At 41.7% G+C, this 21711-nt stretch overlaps 1 protein-coding gene across 1 annotated transcript; it reads left to right on the top strand.

The window, feature by feature from the left end:
* Positions 1-11827: 11827 nt before the first annotated feature.
* APOLD1 (apolipoprotein L domain containing 1) lies at positions 11828-15392 on the top strand. Its single transcript, XM_004435386.3, has one exon. It carries the CDS (start codon positions 11831-11833, stop codon positions 12569-12571), a length of 741 nt encoding a protein of 246 aa, XP_004435443.2. The 5' UTR covers positions 11828-11830; the 3' UTR covers positions 12572-15392.
* The last annotated feature ends 6319 nt before the right edge of the window (positions 15393-21711 follow it).

Raw genomic sequence — 21711 nt, 5'->3', positions numbered from 1 at the left:
ATCCCGGTCACCCAGTCCACAGTGACTAATTTAGAGATGGGCATCCCAGAGTCCATGAAAGATGAGAGGACATTGACGGGGGCTTCTGGGAAAGATGTTGGGGTAATTGGCCTTTCCTTTGGAAGGAGGCATTAAATTTCTACTTCTTACCATTCACAAATATTAATTGAAGTGGTATTAGAAACCTTGAAGTGTCCACTTTTATTGTTAGAAGATACAGAAAGGCAAAAAGCCAAATTGATAGACTGATAATTTGGTTACATGATGTCAGGACTATAAAACACTACAAGTAAAATTAAAAGACAAGCAAAGGAATGGAAGTAAATATTTGCTACATACATAACTAGAATTAGTATCCATATCATAGTAAACCTTCTATATGTGGATAAGAAAAGAAAGCAACCCAATAAAAATATGGGCAAAGAATATGAGCAGATAATCCGCATAGGAGGCTGTACAAAGAGGGGGAAAAACACCCACCCTAAACATATGAAAGGTGCTCAACTTTACTCATAATAAAGGAAGAGCATTTTAAAACTGCAGCGTAGTATCCCATAGTATGGATGTACCCAAGTTTAACTAACCATTTCCTTACGGACGGAAATTTAAATTATTTTTAACTTATTGCATACCATGCTCAATGAACACCTCTGTCTTGCCTCCTTGAACCTGTCTCTGCTTTTGAGATATTAAACCTTGTAAATTTAAACCAAGAAGATGATAGCAAACATCTTGGTATCTGGTCCCCAAATAGAAGTTGAATATTACGTGAATGTACTCTGAAACTCACCATCAGAATGTTCTTTGGATTTTATTCTTAATCATGTGCTTAACCTAATACACTTAGGGACTACTGGAACTTTTTCTGGACAGATTAATTCAAACAGTCAGAAATTGTTCTCTTGCCTTGAAATAAAGCTGATTGAAGGATTACATTGTCTGAATAGCTGTAGGATTCAGGAACTCCTTTATAAAGACTTACTTTATTTTTAGGTTTAGAAATATCCATGATTTCTTTTGGATTAATGGTCTAAACATGCATGTTTTACTAGAGTCTTACTTTTTCATTTATCGTAGCTATAGCTTGTTTGTTGCTTATTAGTTATAAGAATGTTCCAGGGAGAGGAAATTGTTGACTCTCTTCCCAGGAGGGAGAAAAAATATTTATCAAATTAAAAATATGTATGCCCTTTGTTCCAGCAATTCCAATTTTAGGAATCTCTTCTACAGAAATACTCAGAGTATATGTACACATACACATACCCACACGCACAAGGATGTTCACTGCACCATTGTTTGTTGTAAATGATTCAATTGAAAATATAGCAAATGTCCATCAATAGAGGAATGGGTAAATAAATCATGCCCTGTCCATACGATGAGTGACAGCTACGTGTATCACCTTGGAAAAATATCTGTATAAGAGAAGGTCCTGGCAGGGAACAGAACTCAACCCGCATGGTTCAGATGAAGAGATTTTTTTTTTTTTGCAGGGGAAGATTGGTCCTTCGCTAACATCTGTTGCCACTCTTCCTCCTTTTTTCTCCCCCCTCAAAAGCCCCAGTACATAGTTGTGTACAGTTGTAAGTTCTTGTAGTTCTTCTATGTGAGCCACCGCCAGAGCATGGCTACTGACAGACGAGTGGTGTTTTTCCGTGCCTGGGAACTGAACCTGGGCCACTGAAGTGAGCGTGCTGAACTTTGACTGCTAGGCCATCAGGGCTGGCTCTCAGCTGAAGAGATTTTAAGGGAAGGTTTACTTGCAGAGGTTGGGCAGTGTTAAGCCAACAAAGAAGGGAAGGAGCAACACCTAGAGACTAGCAAGAGGGGAAAGCTGTTACCGTTCCCAGGGCTTACAGTACAAGGGAGAGGGAATAGATAATAGGAACCCAGTGAAACTTGGAACCATAGAGGCAGGGCCACCCAGAGGAACCATAGCCAAGTAGGGATACAGCTACTGCAAAGGACAGAGCTGAACTGGGGAAAGCAGAGGAGGAATACTCTGACTTCTTTCCTCTGACGCTCTGATCTCTTGCTAGTGCCTCCCATTGGCTGAATCCAGTCAGAAGCTCCTGGCAAGGGAGCCTGAGTGAGGCAGTCCATAGGGGTCAGCCTGCTGGGGCACAGAGCCAGCCAGAGAGAAAGGGCAAAAAATGATCTATGGGGATAGGGAATGACTAGCACAATGTTTATGCTATATATATATATTTTGTGTGTGTGTGTGTGAGGAGATCAGCCCTGTGCTAACATCTGCCAATCCTCTTTTTCTGCTGAGGACGACTGGCCCTGGGCTAACATCCGTGCCCATCTTCCTCCACTTTATATGGGATGCCACCACAGCATGGCTTGCCAAGCAGTGTGTCGGTGTGCACCCGGGATCCGAACCGGTGAACCCCAGGCCGCCACAGCAGAGCGCGCGCACTTAACTGCTTGCGCCACCGGTCTGGCCCCTATGCTATATTTTTTAAGTGGAAAAAAAAAGCAATATATACAACAATATGCTATTTTTGTGAAAACCACAACCACATATTTGTATAATCATAAATATTATGTAAGAACACATATCACACTATAAATGTTAGTATTACTTCTAGAGGGTGAAAACTGATGGAGAGGGAAAACTTTCATTTCTAACCTTCTACATTTTTTATTATATAAATGTGTTACAAGAAGTATTTCTTTTGTGGTTAGAAAAATAAACTATATTTTTCATGAAAAGAAAGCACTGTTCCCCTAAGGTGAAGACAAAGGTAGGAGAAACCCCTAAATGGTTATTAAACAGTTAATTCACTTACGGGCACTGCATAGAGAAACACACCCCAAAATCTATCTTTTTTTGTGTGAGGAAGATCAGCCCTGAGCTAACATCCATGCCAATCCTCCTCTTTTTGCTGAGGAAGACTGGCCCTGGGCTAACATCCGTGCCCATCTTCCTCCACTTTATATGGGATGCCACCACAGCATGGCTTGACTAGCGGTGCGTCGGTGCGCGCCCGGGATCCGTACTGGGGCCGCCAGCAGCGGAGTACGTGCACTTAACCGCTCTGCCACAGGTCGGCCCCCCAAAATCTATGTTAATTCTTTTAATGTTCAAGTCAAAGAGTAGATCTTATATGTTGCAGTGTGGGTTAAGGTTCTCTCTTGCAAAGATCAGAAATCAAATCAAGATCACTCAAGGAATAAAAGGGGAATTAAATAAGGATGTACAGATGGCTCATGGAACGGAAGGATGGCAAGAAATAAAAATTAAGACTCTCTTTCTGTTTGCCTCTCAGGTCCTCCTCTCTTTATTTTCTCAGCAAACAAACTTTCTCTGCTCTTGGGGCACATAATGGGCAAAAGGTAGCTGCCCCACAGATTCTGAGTTCCATATTTTAGTTCCAGCCACTGAGAAGACTAACTCAACTCTGTCTAGGTCCGAATTCCAAAATCCCAGGAGAAAGAATCTGATTGGCCAAGTTTGGTTCAGATGTCCACCTCTGGTCCAATTGGCTCAAGTCAGTGGAGCAGGATCATGCAATGTGGTACCAACACAGATCCTGGAGTCCTCTGGAAGGATATAAAGAGATAGTATTAGATCAAGGGTAAGGCATATGTTCCCAAGCTACCTACTACAGTTGCAAAAAGGGCAGAGAACATTATAAATTGATATAAGTTAAAAATCACTTTTGAATTGCTACATAGCTGAAAAATAAAAAAGATGTTTCTGAGGGAGCCATAGAAATGCAATGGTAAAATATTAATATAAAATAAAATCAGTTGGTAAATCAAATAATATAGTATTAGAATAATAAAGTATTAAATGTTGAACTATTTAAAAGGTTACAGATAATCAAAAATCACAGATAGCCACTGGCTTGAAAAAAGGTACTAATAACTTATATTTGTACCACATGTTATATATCTCAAAAGAATTCCACAGTCATTTTCTAATTTAATCAAGAAACCCTGTAAAGGGAATTTAGGAAGAGAGAGGTTAAGTGATTTGCTCAAAGTCACACGGGAACCGCGGACTCAGGACTCAAGCCCTATGTTTTCACTCTACGTGCAGAGGTCTACCTTATAAAATCTGCTTTCCCTCTTTTTCAAAGGTAGTTTAAACTTTTTCTTAGCATAGATAGTAAAGGCAGAAATGATTTTTAAAGTGCTAAATGTTTAGGGAAAAAAGTGGATTACAAAAGGTTATTTTTTCACCTAATTCAAAAGCAAATAGAGTTGAAAACTCACTATAGAAACCATTTATTTTTTAAAAAAGCAAATAACTAGAGCAATAACAATCAACTTTCGGGGTGCTGGAAGATACACCCTTGCTTCACTGATGTTTTATGTGAAATGACTGAATTCTTCTACCAAAAAAAAAAAAAAAGCCTTTAAGTAAAGTTAAAAAAGAAAACAGATATCCAACATTTTCTTGACTATAAGAGACATGCTAAAAGTGAAACTATTCAAGCAGTCTAAAAGTTGAGGGAGAACTTAACATTTATTATGCCTCTGTACGTACAAAGCGAGCAGGTGTTATAATCTGGGTTGCAATGATTGTTGTGTATGTCTGAGAACTTGGGAGCTAATGACTAAGCCTGGGAAAGAGAGAGACAAAGGTAATTGTTTCCCCGCTGGCCTGGGAGATAAGAGAATCTTTATGGCTATTGGAGGGTGTGAACTCAGCTGTAGTCTCTCTGGCACCAGAGGAAAAGGCATGTGGTAAAGCAATTAAGCTGCCATAGGGCCCACGGGGCAAACGCTTCTAGATTAATGATGTAATGTGTGTTCACTCACATCATCCCAGGTGTTCTGTGCAGGTGTGCACACCTGTGGAGGAGGAAGTGGAACAAAATTAAACTGGCTTCAGTTGATCACATTAGGGAGCCTGGGACAACTGAAGAGCTCTCCGTGTCAGATTTGTCCAGAAGAATAAGCAAGGGAGATTACATTTTTTTCCCAGAAAAAGGCATGATGATAGATTCTCTCTTTAAAAATAAAAATCCTATTATGAAGCAGTGATTTTCAAAATTATGTTATATTGAATTAAAAACAGGTAAGTTGATCAGTCAAACAGAGTAGCATTTCTAGACGTAGATGTAAACAATGGTAACAAATCAGTATAAGACAAAGACAGGAAAACATCTATAGAAAAGCATATTACTATTTTATAAAGTGATCTGGAGAAGAATTAGCTTAACTCCCATCGTGCACTATAATAAACTCCAGGTGGATCAAATTAGATGAAAAAGTTTATTGTGAATATTTTCTTTTTCTTTCGTTTCTCCTAAGCATCAGTTTCCCTCTCCCTAATAACACCACCCCCACCATAATTTCCTAGGGTGAAATTTCTTCTCCCTGACGATAAGTAGTGTTGGTGGGAGGGTAAAGTTCTGCATCTTCCATTTGGAAGCTGAAGGTGATTCCCCCTTCCTCTCCCTATGCAGTACAGCCAGTGGATGGGCATTTGACCTCAGCTCAGCCAACCCAGTGGTCACTCCTAGAACTTTCATTCTTAAGCTGATACAAGGACGAGAAGAACAGTGGCTGGTCAGCGGCATCCAAGCAGGCTATTCCAAGTCCAAAACAGCTGCTATCCTTCTTGCTTCTTGGTTCTCCAGAGCTCCTTGGTCCTTTCCCACTCTCAAGCATGTTTCCCCAGACTCATAGCAGTAGTTTGCTTATACCAGCCAGAGTGAGATTCTTTCTCTATCCACATGGGGACTGCAATTCCAAAGAAATAACTGAAGAGGAAAAGAGTATATGAGACGGTTGGTGGTGTCACAGTTCATCTTGGAATATCTCCTCTACAAGGAAAGCACTCTGGCAGATGGTCTGATGGTTTGCATTTCTTCCTCTTGCCTCCCCCATGGGAGGAGTATACTTCTCTAACCCACTAATGTTGGCTTGGCCAGGTGATTTGATTGACCAATAGAATGTAAGTGGATATGATCGGTACCATGTCTGAGCAGAAGCTTTTAGTATGATTTGCTTAAAATGATTTTGCTTCCAAAATATATATTCACTTTATCCACTCCATTCCATTCTACCAACACTGTCCAAATCCATGATAATCTCATTCATCTACTTTAATAACCTTCTAACTCATCCTCTGGCTTTTAGCTGTTTACCTCTGAAAACTATCCTTCACACAACTGTCAGTGATGTCAAATCTAACCCTGTGAGTCCACAGATTAAAAACCTTCAATGGCTCCCTCTCCCCTACACGGCATTTGAGAGCCATCATGACTTGCCTCCCACATACTCTTTCAGCCTCATCTGTGGACATTCCCAGCTTCCCACTTTATGCTCAGCAATATAAAACTGGCTGAAGCCTCCTGAGCACTCCTCCATGCCTTTGTTCATTCTGTTCCCTTAGCCTGCCCTCCTCTCCCTCCTAAATTTGTCCAGATAGCTTCTGGGCACCTCTCAAGGTTCAGCTCAATATCAGTGTTCCAGAAAGTCTCCCTGGTACTTCCTAGGCATGCACTCTCCCTGTGCTTCCTTAGTGTGTACACTCTGGCACTTTCCACACTGAACTGAAATGATTTGTTTTGTCTCTTTCTCTCCGATAGATTGCAATTTCCTGGAGGACAGGGATGGTATTTTATCAGCTTTTTATCTCAGAATCTAGCATGATGTCTGGCACACAGTAGACATTCAATACATGTTCGTGGAGCTGACATAAACTAAACAAATTAACCATTAATAAAAGAAAACTGAGCTCTCAAAGCCTGTAGCTGGGATTCCTACAAAGCTAACAGCATTATAAAGTGGTTCTTCTGGAAAACAATATAGCAACATGTAACAAAAACTGTGAAAATGTTCATTCTCCTTCACTTGGTATTTTTCCACTTGTGGATACTCCCCAAAGAAATAATCCAAAGGGGTGAAATGTACACAGATGTTCCCGGCAACTCTGGTTATAATAGTGAAAAAAACTGGAAGAAATCCAAGTGTCTAATAGGGAAATGACTAAGCAAACAATAGGATTATTACATTGCTATTAAAAATGACAGAGATGAAGACTATGTCAACATAGAGAAGTGTGTATCTGCAGGAACGTTAAGTGGAAAAAAGAACACAAACCGGTGTTTAAAAACCAGTGGTTAGATGTGTGTGTACATTAATAAAGATCACAGGACAATTTTGAGAAATGAAAATGGCTGGAATTTAGTGTTCACTGGGTCTTTGTTTTCCTCTGCAGTTCCCTGAGTTTATGACAATAATAGTTGAGCTATCATGCAACATAGATATCCTGAAATTCCTCTGCAGAATAAGGGCTCTAAATTACCTGCAGGTTGTATATTCCAAGAGATAATTTAATGCTAAATTCTCATCAAATTATTATGAAAAAATGACATTTTTTCAAGAGAACAGAATATTTTTCTTTAATTCACCAAGGAATTTTGAGACAGCTTAACTATGTGCTAGAGCAATTACATTCTCAGGAAATTTACAAAAAGCATAGGCAAAAATCTTCAGCTAGATATGTGTTATTATTTTAACTTACTTTTATTTATTTGGGTGGCTGTAAATTTTAGGACCTATTACAAAGGAAAGTCTGAAAGATCTGTGGCCTAAACCTCACATTCACAAATTGTCTCAATTTTATACATTTGATGTTGTTTCCAAAACGGGTTTTATGTATAGTCATTGAGATATAATGATAAAGATTAAAAGGAAAAAGTCATCATCATATAACTCTAAACTTGAGTCATGTTACCGCTGTAGTGCACTGTGAATTAATATCTTATAAATCCTGTGATTATCTTGTGAAGAGCAAAATATTGAAGTTGCAAGATATATTACGTTGTAATTAAAAGAAATAAATCACAATTTTTTATACCTTGTTTTAGAATTTCTTCTTTTTTTTTTGAGGGAGATTGCCCCGAGCTAACATCTGTTGCAAATCTTCCTCCTTTTTTCCTTTTTTCTCCCCAAAGCCCCAGTAGATAGTTGTATTTCATAGTTGTACATCCTTCTAGTTGCTCTATGTGGAATGCTGCCTCAGCATGGCTTGATGAGTGGTGCATAGGTCCGTGCCCAGGATCCAAACCGGTGAACCCTGGGCCGATGAAGTGGAGTTTGTGAACTTTACCACTACGCCACTGGGCTGGCACATCGTTTTCTTGATTCACTGAGACCCTCAAAAAATGGAGGTGGCCCAGGCCTCTCTGGGAGGCTCTGATCATAATTGTCACTTTATCTTTAAAATGTGTTAGTTTTAACTAAGGGCCCAAAACTAACTAACAGGCTGCTGTCTACTAGCCCTACTGTTTCTGCTGCTGCGTAACTAGTGGTCAGAAAATTCACAGCTTCTAGAGCAGTGGTTCACAACCCTGGCTGCAGGTCAGAATCACCTACATTTCCCCAGACCCCACTCCAGACCTCCTGATTTAGACCCTCCAGGGCTGGAGTCTGGAGATTCCTAGGCTTAAAAAGCTCTCTTTCTCTCTTCTTTCCTGCACTGTATTTCCTTATGGTTCCAGGACTCAGACTTTAAGCTAGTACTGTTGATTGATTTAGCTGCATCACGGGTTTAACAGAAGGCTAATCTGAGGGTCGACCACCATTTTCAATGTAGTCTCTCTGGGGTGATGTGTTACAAGTGCCCCCAAAACAATTTAGAATAGAAATTTGAGGATGTAGTCCATGGATTTTGTGGGGGAACTGCCCACATAAAACTTTTGATCAAAATACCTTCATTTATTCCTCAAATTTCTTATTGTGCTTAAATATACGACAGTAAATAAATGCTGAGACAAAAGTGTTAGGTTCACATGTCCGTTCTTACAAATAATGTGAAGCACCAGGTTTTTACAGGCAGTAAAACTTCACCTAGTCCAAACTATCAAATGACTGGATTCTTTTTACTCCATAAAGACACAAATATGAAGAAAATGGGTTTACAACGCAGAGAAAAACAAATTCCAAGATGTGGGCTGAGTTCAGTCCACATGTTGTCCATTCTCCTATACCTTCTATTTCTTCATCTGAGTTCTGTGCTGTGATTACTGATGCTCAGAAGATGATGAGCCTCCCTGTATCCCAGCAAAATTCCTCATCCATGAAACAAAGATTTAATTGTGTTCATTTAAACCCAAGATACACAAGAAAATGTCCAGGGAAGTTGGAGGAGTATTTGAGAACTGAAGAATCAGGGTACGGTTCCTCCTTGCCCACCCCCACCCCTCAGTTCACTCTGGCGCACATCCCATGTGGAGTGACTCTGTCTCTGGGGACAGAGGAAGATATTTTTCCCCTTCTTACTTCAAAAGTGCAGGTAGATACTGAAGGCATCTTGACTAAGGTTATATTTATCCTTTGAGGAACTGTAACCAGAATATTTGGACATGGACCAAATTCAGAAAAATCAGGTTCAAAAGGACCATGGCTGTGAGTAGTAGCAAATGGCATTGTGTTGATAAACACAAAGTTTAGTTATAAAGATGGGGAATTTAATTGTGTCCCAGAAAAAAAAAGACTTTCCAGATGAACCAGACAGTTCCAGACAGTTGAGACAATAATCATTTAAGTGGAAATCCAGTTTGGCCTTCTTTATCTGAAGGTGAGAGTGTTCCAAGAAGGATGATGCATTTGGGGCCCTCTGGTAGGAGGCTTCCAGGCTGAGCTCCAACCACCTATCTGAATGCCCCAGATAACATCTAAGATGCTATACACGTTTTTCCCTCCTGAATTATTCAGATAATTGCCCTTCAGGCCATGCTTCACGAACCTGGGGATAGAATCCATTCATTTAATTATTGCATGTGCTACAACTGCTGCTTCAAATGAAAACCCAGGAAGCCAAATCCCAGCTGCTGTTGAAAGTGTATAATTAGCTCCTTATGCAGCCTGACCCCACTGATTTTTCTGACGCATTTGGCCTGCAGTGTGCCCTTTCTGAGACCTTCAATATCTCCACAGCTGGAGATGCCCCAAACTGCACGCAGCACTTCCTGTGGGTGTGGCCTTGCATTTTTAAGGCTGCACACTGAGTGGATCACATGTTTCAACCACTCACAGATGCACAATGCTTTGTAAAATACAGGAGTGGACTATGAGTGGCTATATCAGACAGAAGAGGGTTCCCTCCCTCTTATTTCTTTTTAAAAAGTAATTTTGTAACGGTGGCCTCTCAAGAAACACTATAATTGGTCAGCCTGGGGTGGGTTCGTTGTCCTCCCAGATAACGTCATTAGCTATTCTCAGGAGAGGAAAGGCAGGGTATGCCCCCTGGGAGAATGACAACACTTGTTTCAAGTTGGGGAAGAGCCTGTGGTTCTTTTCCTGTGTTTGGGGGAAAGCGAACACACAATGTTCATTTCCTAAATACGGGATGTGCTGTGCGGCTGGCAGGTCATTTTCCACCAAGTCACATCCTTCGGGATGAAGGCAGCAGGGACCAGGACAGGAAATGGCAAATTCTCAGAATAAGACAAGGCTTTCCCAGGGCAGTCATTGGTTCTCTGGAACTATAAAGCGTGCTCATCCAGAAACAGCCTCAGACTTTTCTTTCCTGGGGATAGCCAGAAGTGAATGGTAAGTGGGGAGCCTGGAGGAATGCTGTCTGAAAAATAGCCATTGGACTTGTAATGGGGTTATATCCTTGGTCCATTATGTATTTTGAGTGACTTTGTCTCATTTTGCTAAGAGGTGTCTTTACCTGGAAATTTATCCCTGATGGGTGGAATTATGGGAGCATGTGAGTCAAATTAAGACCTAGGCATCAGGAGGCCAAGACTCTAGACTCGGCTCTTTGAAGAATCAGCTGCATCTAGCACACATCTGTGTTTCTATTTCCTCATCTTTCAGATGAGAATAATGATTTCTGCCCTGATATCTTGCAGTATTGATATGCTCTATTTCTATGGCTTATTTGCCACTTTTAAGAAGTTCCTAATAATGAGGAGTCCAGTGGATATGAAGGTGGGAATCTCTGGCAACTAGGAAGGATGTGCTTTTGCCCATGATGTACAGTTCTCTCTGTCACCCTCAACTGGCTTCAATTCAGCCTGGAACAAGGTAGCTCTCAGTGAGTTGTTAAAAATTTTGGCCACTTGATTTTATTTAACCGTTACTTAGTTTTTTTAAGGAAGTCTTCATAATACTGGTATTAATTTAATGTTAATTTAGTTTTAATTAAGCACCCATCAAAGAATGAGATTTCTGAAGACCTGATGAGCTCTAGTTAGAATAAATAGCCCAAACCACATCTTAGGCTTGATTCTAAGATAAGAGCCTGGAAGGATAACAGACAGAAGAGTGGCTTCAGGCAAGCATCTAACTTGGAAAGATTAGCTTCTTACATTTGATAGTATGATTTTTGAGTTTTTGGTGACTTGTCTTTTTCACTCATTAGAGAGAAAAAAACTGTACTGCAAAACTCTTAGGATCCAAGTCTTCATGGAAGGAAAGGGCATTGTAAACTGGTAAACCTATCATTTGTATAGTACCACTTGTAAAGATACTACTTGTTAGCTTTCAAACAGAGCAGAAACCTCAGTATTGCAATAGACTTCTAATACCATCACTGCCTCGTCACTGAGTTTACATCTTATTTAACAGTTAAGAAAGTCCATCCTTAGCGTTCCCTGGGAGAAAAGCGGACGACAGCATTATTCCTATCTGTATATCAGGATTTAAGGTCCTGAGAACTTGTGTGACTTGTCCCAGATTACAGCACTGGTCTTTGAGAACTTGACACATGACTCACTGGAAAATGACCCGTTTCCCCTTGCATGGCAATAGCTGTTGTGTTTAGCTTTTGCGCAAGGGAACCGCAAGCGGGAGCAGCCGGCGGGCACGGAGACTCCGGGCTAACTGCGTGTGTGTGTCCCCGCAGGGCATGGAGAGGCCGGCGGCTTGGGAGCTGCAGGGCGCCGACGCGCTGCGCCGCTTCCAGGGGCTGCTGCTGGACCGCCGCGGCCAGCTGCACGGCCAGGTGCTGCGCCTGCGCGAGGTGGCCCGGCGCCTCGAGCGCCTCCGCCGGCGCTCTCTGGCGGCCAACGTGGCTGGCAGCTCGCTGAGCGCTGCAGGCGCCGTCGCCGCCATCGTGGGGCTCTCGCTCAGCCCCGTCACCCTGGGGGTCTCGCTTCTGGCTTCGGCCGTGGGACTGGGAGTGGCCACCGCCGGAGGGGCCGTCACCATCACGTCCGACCTCTCCCTGATCTTCTGCAACTCCCGGGAGCTGCGGAGGGTGCAGGAGATCGCGGCCACCTGCCAGGACCAGATGCGCGAGATGCTGAGCTGCCTCGAGTTTTTCTGCCGCTGGCAGGGCCGCGGGGACCGCCAGCTGCTGCAGTGCGGGAGGAACGCCTCCATCGCCCTGTACAACTCCGTCTACTTCATAGTCTTCTTCGGCTCACGTGGCTTCCTCATCCCCAGGCGGGCCGAGGGGGCCACCAAGGTTAGCCAGGCCGTGCTGAAGGCCAAGATTCAGAAACTGGCGGAGAGCCTGGAGTCCTGCACCGGGGCTCTGGACGAACTCAGTGAGCAGCTGGAATCCAGAGTCCAGCTCTGCACGAAGAGCAGCCGTGGCCACGACCTCAAGATCTCTGCCGACCAGCCCTCAGGGTTGTTTTTCTGAGAACATCCTTTCCCTCTAATGACCGAGGTCAGAAACATCCCCATGGGATGCTCCAAATTTGTAGCTCCTTCAGGAAAACTCCAAGTTGGGTTAGGAGCTGAGTGCAAAGGATGAGAAAAACTATTCTTGGTGCGGGGGTCCTCCCAGCCCTTCATTCCCCATCACTGTGACATCCTGCCTGGGGTTGAGTGCTAGGGACTTTTTGCTTGCCTGGTCCTAGTGGGATATGTGACCTTAAAACTATGTTTCCTTCATCAAAACCATTCACTCTTCATACCACTAGGCATTCCTGTTTTAAACTTGTTGTGGGGTCCCTGCCCCTGTGCCGGTGGTTTGAGTGGAGGCTGGAGAGGGTGCAGATACGGCCACCTTCTGGGTCCTCTCCAAGCCCCACTAGGCTCTGAGGTCCTCAAAATGCCTGTGAGAGGAGACACTAGCTTTAAAACCTCTGTTCCAGAGTTTCTGAGTAAAAGAACTCCAGAATCCAGAGCAAACAGGCCCCCTCTGAACAATGTAGGAGGGGTCAGGACCCAAGAGAGGCCCCTCCAGCTGACATGCTGTGCCCTGCCCTCTCAGCTTGTCCACTCAGATCCCGCCTGGCGATGGAGTGGACCTCCCTGGGTGCTTCATATCCAGACCTCCAGGTCCTCTGAGAGGGGAAAGCAGCTAAACGGTCAAGTCCCGCCCCCTTGCGGCAAGAAGCTGAGGCCAAGGAAGATGAACTGACTAACAGCTCCATTTACTAACATCGCAGAGTAGAGAGGAGAGCAACAGCTTTTGAGTTAGACACTCCTGGGTTTATTACAGGCACTGTCACCACCGTGTGACCTTGAGGGATTAAATGAGATAAAGTCCCTAGAACAGTGTCTGGCTCACAGAGTGGCCCCTGCACTGGCAACATTAGCATCGCCTGGGAACTTGTTAGAAAGGCAAATTCTTGGACTCAACCCCTGACTTATGGAATCAGAAACTCTGGAGGAGGCCCCAGCAACCTGCGTTTAGACAAGCCTTCCAGGTGGTTCTGACGCCTACTAAGGTTTGAAAACCACTGCAACAGATGTTAGTTTCTGATCCCTTTGATGAGCTTTCATGAAGTCTCCATGGTCTTCAGAGTCATTCACAGAAGGTTAAGAACAGACTGTATCCTAGAAGTAAAAGGAAGAATTTGTGTGCGCATTGGTCAATGCATCCTGGGGCATTTCCCACCATGTGAACTAGAGGATGTGACATAGTAAGCCCTGTAGAGGGCAGTGTTGCCCACTCATTGTAGAAACTGGTACAGAAAGGAATGTGAACTTAACCTGAAATTGACCTGTATTACCTTCTCTGAAAACTGCCAGACCATGTGTTTTTTTAATTTATTTTGTTTTTTATTTAATTACTGTTTATTATTTTCATTTAATTTTATTTAATCACCACATTTAGAAAATAATAGGAATAGCAAGTTTCTGAACAGGAGATTACTGAGGCTTTTTTCAGGAGATGAGGTTGAGTTTGACTTTCTGAGGTAGGGCATGAGCTGGAAATAGCATCATTCCCCTGGAATAAGTCTCTCTCCTTACCACATTAGGTAAAGGTGGGAAGTTCTGCATAGAGAGACCAGGAGCTGAGTTGAAGCCTATAAATGGAGGCTTGACTCGTGGGGTGTAGAAATGACGCAAGCGTATTTATCCTGAAGGTACTTTGCCAGCAGATAAGGCTTGACCTGAAAAAAGAACCTATTTAGTTTAGGGGGAAAAAACCCCATTAGAGGCATGTGAAGGAAGCACTTAGAGCTAGGAAGCCTGATGTCCTGTGAAGTTCTGTCTTATGGGTGATAGACAAAACAGCTTGTGTTACAGTGGTGATATGCCACATTTTCATTTTGGGATCTGTAAGAAATCTGTCTCTGAGAAAATACTTATAATTTCTTCAATTTCCATTCCTACAATTGTAATGTTGAAAAGTATGTTGAAAAGTCTTTGGGGCCACACACACACAAACTTGGCTGTATTATTTAATTATTTAACAGGCTTTAAACTTACCCAGTCTACCCCCGTGCTTCCCAATGATGGCAGTGTGTCTGAGGAAGTATAATTTCAGTGCTGCGGGGACGAGTTCATGTTTCTATATTTTTATTTTTCCTATAAATTGCAATCAATCTGTATCCTGGTTTATTTTGAAATTGGTACTGGTTTCTTTTTAAACTGGTGTCACTTCTTAGACTACCTTGAACAGAGGCTAGCATTTTAGTTCACCAGAATGTACTTCACATTGTTATTTATGTTATGTCATAAAGGTACAAGCACGCCCTAACTCATCTTTTATTAATGTTTAAATTTGAATTATTTCCTTCCAATGCCTGAGCTGTTCCCTAGAAATAAACTGGCCACTTTTGGAAACAGCAGCAAACATTTCCTATCATTAGGGTATTTTGAGTATTTCAAAGTCCTAAACTCCCAAAGTTGTCATTTCAGTGGCCCACTTTACATCTAAGGAACAGTGTCTACTTTGGAACAATACCTTGCACATAATAGGAGCTCAATAAATGCATTTGAATAATGTAATAAACTACTTAGCTGTATTAATAGGAATTTGTTGATAATGACAGATCATTCATTCTTTTATGTGTCTGTTATAAAGATTGGAGCCTCTACCAGGATTTAGTCGAGTGCAGTTAAATGGATCCTAGAGACAAATATTTATTTCTTTCTTTTGTGGGAATGTGAATAAGGCTTTTCCTTAAGGCCTTCATTCTATAAACAAACAGATTGAAATGGTATGTTGTAAAGGGAAGAAGGGAGAGGGGTATTTAGATTACAAGTGTACTTCAGAAAAATGTCCGAGTTTGAAAAATAAATATGTTTGTACTAAAGGTTCAAGCACTCCTGTTATTTTCTGGGGTTTACGATCGTTTGGATTGTTTTCTTTCACAATAAAAGAATTCATTTGGTGTTGCATTTCAAGGATTCAATAAAACTACATTCTGCTTTATGAAAAAAAATAACCCTTAGCAAACATTCTGATCCTACTCACTTTGATGCTTTTGCCCTCAGGCACCTGTCATTTCCAATATGGTAAATGTCAAATTCAAAAGTATTTACTGGGAGAAAAAAGAGAGAGAAGAGTGGTGTAGAAGCCAGTCTAGATTAGACATGTCAAACAATCAGTCAACTTGATATATTTCTTATTCAATACCCTGCTGGGAAAAGAAAGTGGAGGGAATTGAGACATTGAGATAAAGACATTGTGCAGAGATAAATGGGGATACAGTTAAATGCAGTAATTTTTGAATTCCACATGTTTTCCCACTGTAGCAAAATTAATTCTTTCCTTTTATTGAAATAAATTGCCCATTCCTCAAACTTTTTGATCTTTCTGTAATTAATTACCTAATCTCATGTTTGCCTGGGTATGAATTAGTAACTTTGGAAAAGGGCAGATGTTGAATTATTTTCACTTAGAATATTTAGCATCAAACTGTCTACATCAATTTTTAAAAAGTAATCAACTCATATACAGGAATTCTCTTATTATCTAGAAATCAGATTTCCAGCAGTTTCACAACCTTTGGACGTTATTACAACCTGGGAAGTAATTGAAAAGAAACCTAGAATCAGCCAAATTAGTCTTCACAAAAGCTAAATGCTGGAGAGAGGGAGGGAGGGAGGGCAACGGGTAGCATCTATATTAGGAAGGCAAAACTTTCCCAGAAATCTCCAGGGGACTTCACCTTGCAAGTCACTGATCTTGACCACGCAAGGCAGGCTGGGAAATGTAGTACTTTTAACGAAGAATTTGCTGTTCCCAATATACCTAGGATTCTGTTTGAAAGGTTGGACGCTGGGTAGAGGGTCCAGCAATTCAAACAACGAGCCTGTAGTGGTTGCTGCAGTCAGTTGAAAACTACTACCCTGGAGGTAACCTCGCTATCCGAGTGCCAGCCCTTGCGTCTCCACCTTGGAAATATCCCTGGGTCCGGATGTTACACTATTAATAACTGTGCAACCAAAAAAGGCTGTGTTGGCAGGACCCTGACTGTTTGCAAAGGCCAGCCACAAGCTGGGATCCTATCTTTGCTGAAGCATATGGTATTCCTGTCATAACAAGTATTCTTTTAGTTAATTGCCATAAATCTCTCCTTGTTGAGTTGACAGGAGGTTGGGATGTGACTTTTTGCTCCTGGCAAACTCATAAGAGAGAAAGTAAACCCTGCTGTGGTCTGGAATAGGATAAAGAGTGAGCCCTAAGATCTGGAAATAATTCCTTAGCAACCAGAGAGTTGTTAGGAGAGGGGAAATCTTGCTGATGAAGTAAGACCCCTCTAGGGGCCAAGAAAGAACATTAGAGACCCTCAGCACCACTGACCCTAATTGTCATTAGCATTGGGTTATGGAGAGAAGGCCTTCCAATGTGTCTTGCCTGCACAGGTAAAGCTTGTCTATACAGAGCTACATCCGAGGGAATGATGTTTAATCCCATTTTATATTTCCAGTGTAACCCCAGGGGTGGGAGTGCAGGCAGGCCTTCGACCTGATTTGCCCCAGAAGTTTAGTAATGAGCCACAGTCAAGTGCCTCCCAAACACACAGGAGCAGCCATAGCATGGCTCGTTCAGCATTTGTGTGGATACAGTTGTGAAATTTACCAAAATAGTTGTAATTGGGAGAAGCTTTTTGTGTAGATGGAGTTGGGGAGGGGCAGTGATGTCTCACATTTTTCTTTTAGGCTAAAAATTTCTTTTTCCAGGCTCCCTGGTTGACATGCAGACATTTATTAAAACTAACCTTGTTATTAAAACTGCCCTGTCAAAATGTCATTGAAGAACAATGCTTTTCTCAGTGCTTAAGTAAAAATGACATTTAGATAATAAATATAGAAAATAAGTGTGGATGTTTAATGATAATCATAATAGCAGCTAACAGTTATTCAAAACTTACTAGGTATTGTTCTAAGTACAATTTGACATGTATTATCACATTTACCTTACAGAAATCTTATGAGGTGGACACTATAATTACCCTATATTACTAGATAAAGAAAGTAAGGAAGTGAGAGATGCACAGCTAGCGATTTGAATCCTGTCTGCCTGACTCCAGAGTTATGCTCTTAGCTCTTCTGAATATATATTCTTGATATAAAATAATAGCTCACAATAGTGACAACATCAATAAAAACAAGTTGATGGATTCATTCATTCATCCAGAAAACATTTGAGTACCTTGAACGACCTACTGTCATTTGTAAGCAATGCAGACAGGGTTCCACATCTTATGGCATTGACAACCTGGTAAACTAGGTGGGGTAATCTTATGCCAGTTGGTTAATCAATAAGAAATTAAAATGTAGTTTTGCAAATGGCTATTATTTGCAAAAAACAATGTGGATGCGATTTGAAAATGATCAAACTTCAGCTTGGATCGTAAAAACTTTTGAACAGATATTTTGTAATGCTGCCCCAGAGGCCCCAAACCTGGCAAGATTCTTGTGAACAAAACATCTAGAATGGCAGGACATGATTAATAAGAACTTTTCGCTAACTGCTGATGTGCTAGGACAGAAGATATCGACAGAGACCACACAGACATGAATAAAGGAATTACTGGTTCAACAGGCCTTTCCAGATCTTGTATAAAAACCTCTGAAAATGAAACTTCTTGGGGTCATTCCATTGAAACTACTACTGACCCTGCCTGTCAGTTTTTTTCTTGTTCAGGGTGTATATTCAATTTTAGTATCATAGTTGTGGACTAAAACTGCTGGAGGCTTGTGGGTGGGTAGATAGGTGTGAGTAGGAATAAGACTTTAGTTATCACAAAACTAAATCAAAACAATAATGCTTTTTTTTTTGTGAGGAAGATCAGCCCTGAGCTAACATCCACGCCAATCCTCCTCTTTTTGCTGAGGAAGACCGGCCATGAGCTAACATCTATTGCCAATCCTCCTCCTTTTTTTTTTTCCCCCTTTTTCTCCCCATAGCCCCAGTAGATAGCTGTATGTCATAGTTGGCCATCCTTCCAGTTGCTGTATGTGGGATGCCGCCTCAGCATGGCCAGACAAGCGGTGCGTTGGTGCACTCCCGGGATCCGAACCCAGGCCACCAGTAGCGGAGCGCGCGCATTTAACCGCTAAGCCAGGGGCTGGCTCCAAAACAATAATGCTTTGTCTGTGGATGATTTGTTTTTAACATTGTTCCCTGAGCTTTTGCATAATAAACACTATTACTTTCATTCTTTCTGACTTCTCTGTAGCACTTGGCATTGTTGACCACCCAATTCTTAAAACACTCTTCTTTCTTGAATTCTGTGACACCAGCCTTTCTTGTCTCTCTGTTTAGCTACCTTGATAGCTTTTCTTTCCCTTCTGTTCCTAAACTTCAAGTGTTCCCTGAGCCTCAGACCCAGGCTGCTCTCTCTCTCACCTCCATCGTATAGTCCTTAACTGAGTCCTTCATGTCCATTCTCAGTGTTTCACCAGTCCTGGATTGGATGGTGGTATGGATGAAATCAGTGCTAAAGGATTCTCTTGGGTCAATTTGAATTTGGTGGGTATCAGATGAGATGAAAACAAAGGTGGAGATCATTGACTAAATAAAGCAGGTTGCAGGAGCATGGACAAAAAAGAAAGTCCTGGCTGTTTCCCCCTACCCTATTCCCCTCATCGGAGTGCTACACTTTGATTTCAGCCAGATGTGGTCTTGACTTATCTGAATGTCTAAAAGAAATCTGTTGGTGTCTGCTACACAGACTTATCCATGATACCTTTAATTAGAGATATTTGTGCCTACCTCAAGGCACTTAAGGACAGAAACAATATCTCGGATATCATTAAGCCTCCCCACAATGTCCCTCCAGCTCTTGCCGTAGGAGATGCTCCATAAGAACAAGCATTCTTTATCTTCATAGATATGCTGGCATTGCTTCTCAGCACATCTAAAGCAAATGTATCCTCCTTCTTCTCTGCAAAACTGGCCGCCTTTCACAACCCTTCTACCTCTAGCAAAGGCAGCATCTGTATCCCAGTTGCCTACCTTGAAATCCCATCGTCATCTCCAAATCTTCCCTTTCCTTGTTTCTCTGATGTACCCTTGGCAAGGCATATCCTTCCCATTAATGTTGCTCCCACCCAGTTTGATCCATTCCACTGCTGCCACAATCCAGCCAGGCTTTTATTCTCTAAAACACCTGCAACAACCTTCAAATGGGTTTTCCTGATTCCAGGTTCTTTCCACTCAAATTCATGCTATGCTCCAATCCTTGATTCATATACATAAATCATGGATTTTCTCATATTCCAATCTAATGGAATGTAACCTTACTTAAACTTGACTCTGAATTTGAGTACACCCTCCAGAGAGGTGTTGAGTTCCCGTGGTGTTTGTTATATTTCAACAGTCTATTGTGATGAGTGATATTGTGAAGGGATAAGATGAATTTAATTCTGTGATTTTAATGAAAAAACGATGACGTAGTTTAGGGACTTTAGAAAAAGGGCTGAGTCAGAAAGAAGAGGTCCAAAGGTGGTGGTGGGTGAGCCTTGGGGTGGAGGAGGAAGGGGGAAAGCAGAGGGCGAGCAGCCAGAATAGGCAGGAGCAGGCCACACCTAGGTGGATATCCTCCATGAAACTGCAGGCCTAGCGTTTTTTTTCTTTCGGTTTTATTGAGATATAATTGACATACAGCACTGTGTAAGTTGTATGTGTACAGCATAATGACTTGACGTACATATGTTGCGAAATGATTACCACAATTAGTTAACATTCATCATCTCATATAGATACAAAAAAAAAAAAGAAAAAAATGATCTTTTTTCCTTGTGACGAGAACTTTTAGGATCTACTCTCTTACCAACTTTCAAAAATACCATACAGCAGTGTAACCATAGTCATCATGTTGTACATTACATCCCCAGTACTTATTTATCTTATAACTGGAAGTTTGTACCTTTTGACCACCATTATTCGATTCCTCCACTCCCACCCCTCTGCCTCTGGTAACTACAAGTCTGGTTTCTTTTTCTATGGGTTTGCTTTTTTTTTTTTTTTTAGATTCCACATATAAGTGAGATCATACAGTATTTGTTTTTCTCTGTCTGATTTATTTCACTTAGGATAATGCCCTCAAGGTCCATCTATGTTGTCTCAAATGGCAGAATATCCTTCTTTTTTATGGCTTAATAGTATTCTATTGTATATATATGTACCACATTTTCTTTATCCATCAGGCCTAGTGGTTTTGACCAACCTGGAGAGAAGAATCAGACCATCGCACATCACTAAAGCAAACTGTTTGCAGGACATTTAATGGTGAGAAACAGGAGCAGAGAGGAAAGGCAGTTGTCTTTTAGAGCTGATGTCTCACCTCCACAGGCTCTTGAACATGTGAAATTGGCATAAAAAAATCTTAGCCCAGCTCTACATCAGCACTAACTCCCTTGCTAAAGCCATTGGGTTTTGTAGCTGAATCATAGATCTACGGTGTTGACAATGAACTTCCTGACCTCTGAAAGCTTTCCTCCCCAGAGTGGCCTCCTTTATGAGGGGTGTTATCTAAAGAGGGGAAGACTTCAGAGTGATCTGGGGTACCATTTTCCATCTCTCCAGCATGACAAGTTCTGGAAGCTTTCTCATGAAGTTGGTAACCCACATTTACCTCTCAGAATAGGACCGGAGGACATCATTTCCTTTGGTGAGCACAAGCTATTAAGAGAAATTTTCCTTTGTGTACCACAGTCAAGTTGGACCTTGTCCCCACACCCCTGCCTTATATATGGAAAGCTGTTGGGCTTCTTCTGTCCTTACCAGGGATGAGCAATGTTGGCCCAGGGTAATAACCCGTCTCCAGGAGCTCAATTTAGTTTACCACTTTTTTTACAGACAAGCTTATGACCTTTCTACATCTCGACTGCTGCTTCATCTTTCCCCCCTTCATCCCGTCCTGTACACACAACGCACCTACAGACACACAGATATTCACTCATTTAACAAAATGTTTGTTGAGTGCCTACTATATGCTAGGTGTTTTTCTAGGCATTGAGCACAAAGTAGTGAACGAGTCAGTCAGGCACCTTGGTTATCATAGAGTTTGTATTCTAGTGATGATAGGGAATGCAGATATAAATAAACAAGTAAATATCTAGTTTGTGAGATGGTATGTATTTGTT

The sequence above is a fragment of the Ceratotherium simum genome, chromosome 17 (assembly GCF_057802395.1).
Source record: "Ceratotherium simum simum isolate JZ-2026a chromosome 17, ASM5780239v1, whole genome shotgun sequence".
NCBI classification, from domain to species: Eukaryota; Metazoa; Chordata; class Mammalia; order Perissodactyla; family Rhinocerotidae; genus Ceratotherium; species Ceratotherium simum.
The sequence above is the reverse complement of the archived record's forward strand: the minus strand, read 5'-3'. Positions and strand labels throughout refer to the sequence as shown.

Coding starts and splice junctions, on each gene's coding strand:
- APOLD1 (XM_004435386.3), top strand. CDS start 11,831: ATGGAGAGGCCGGCGGCTTGGGAGCTGCAGGGCGCCGACGCGCTGCGC.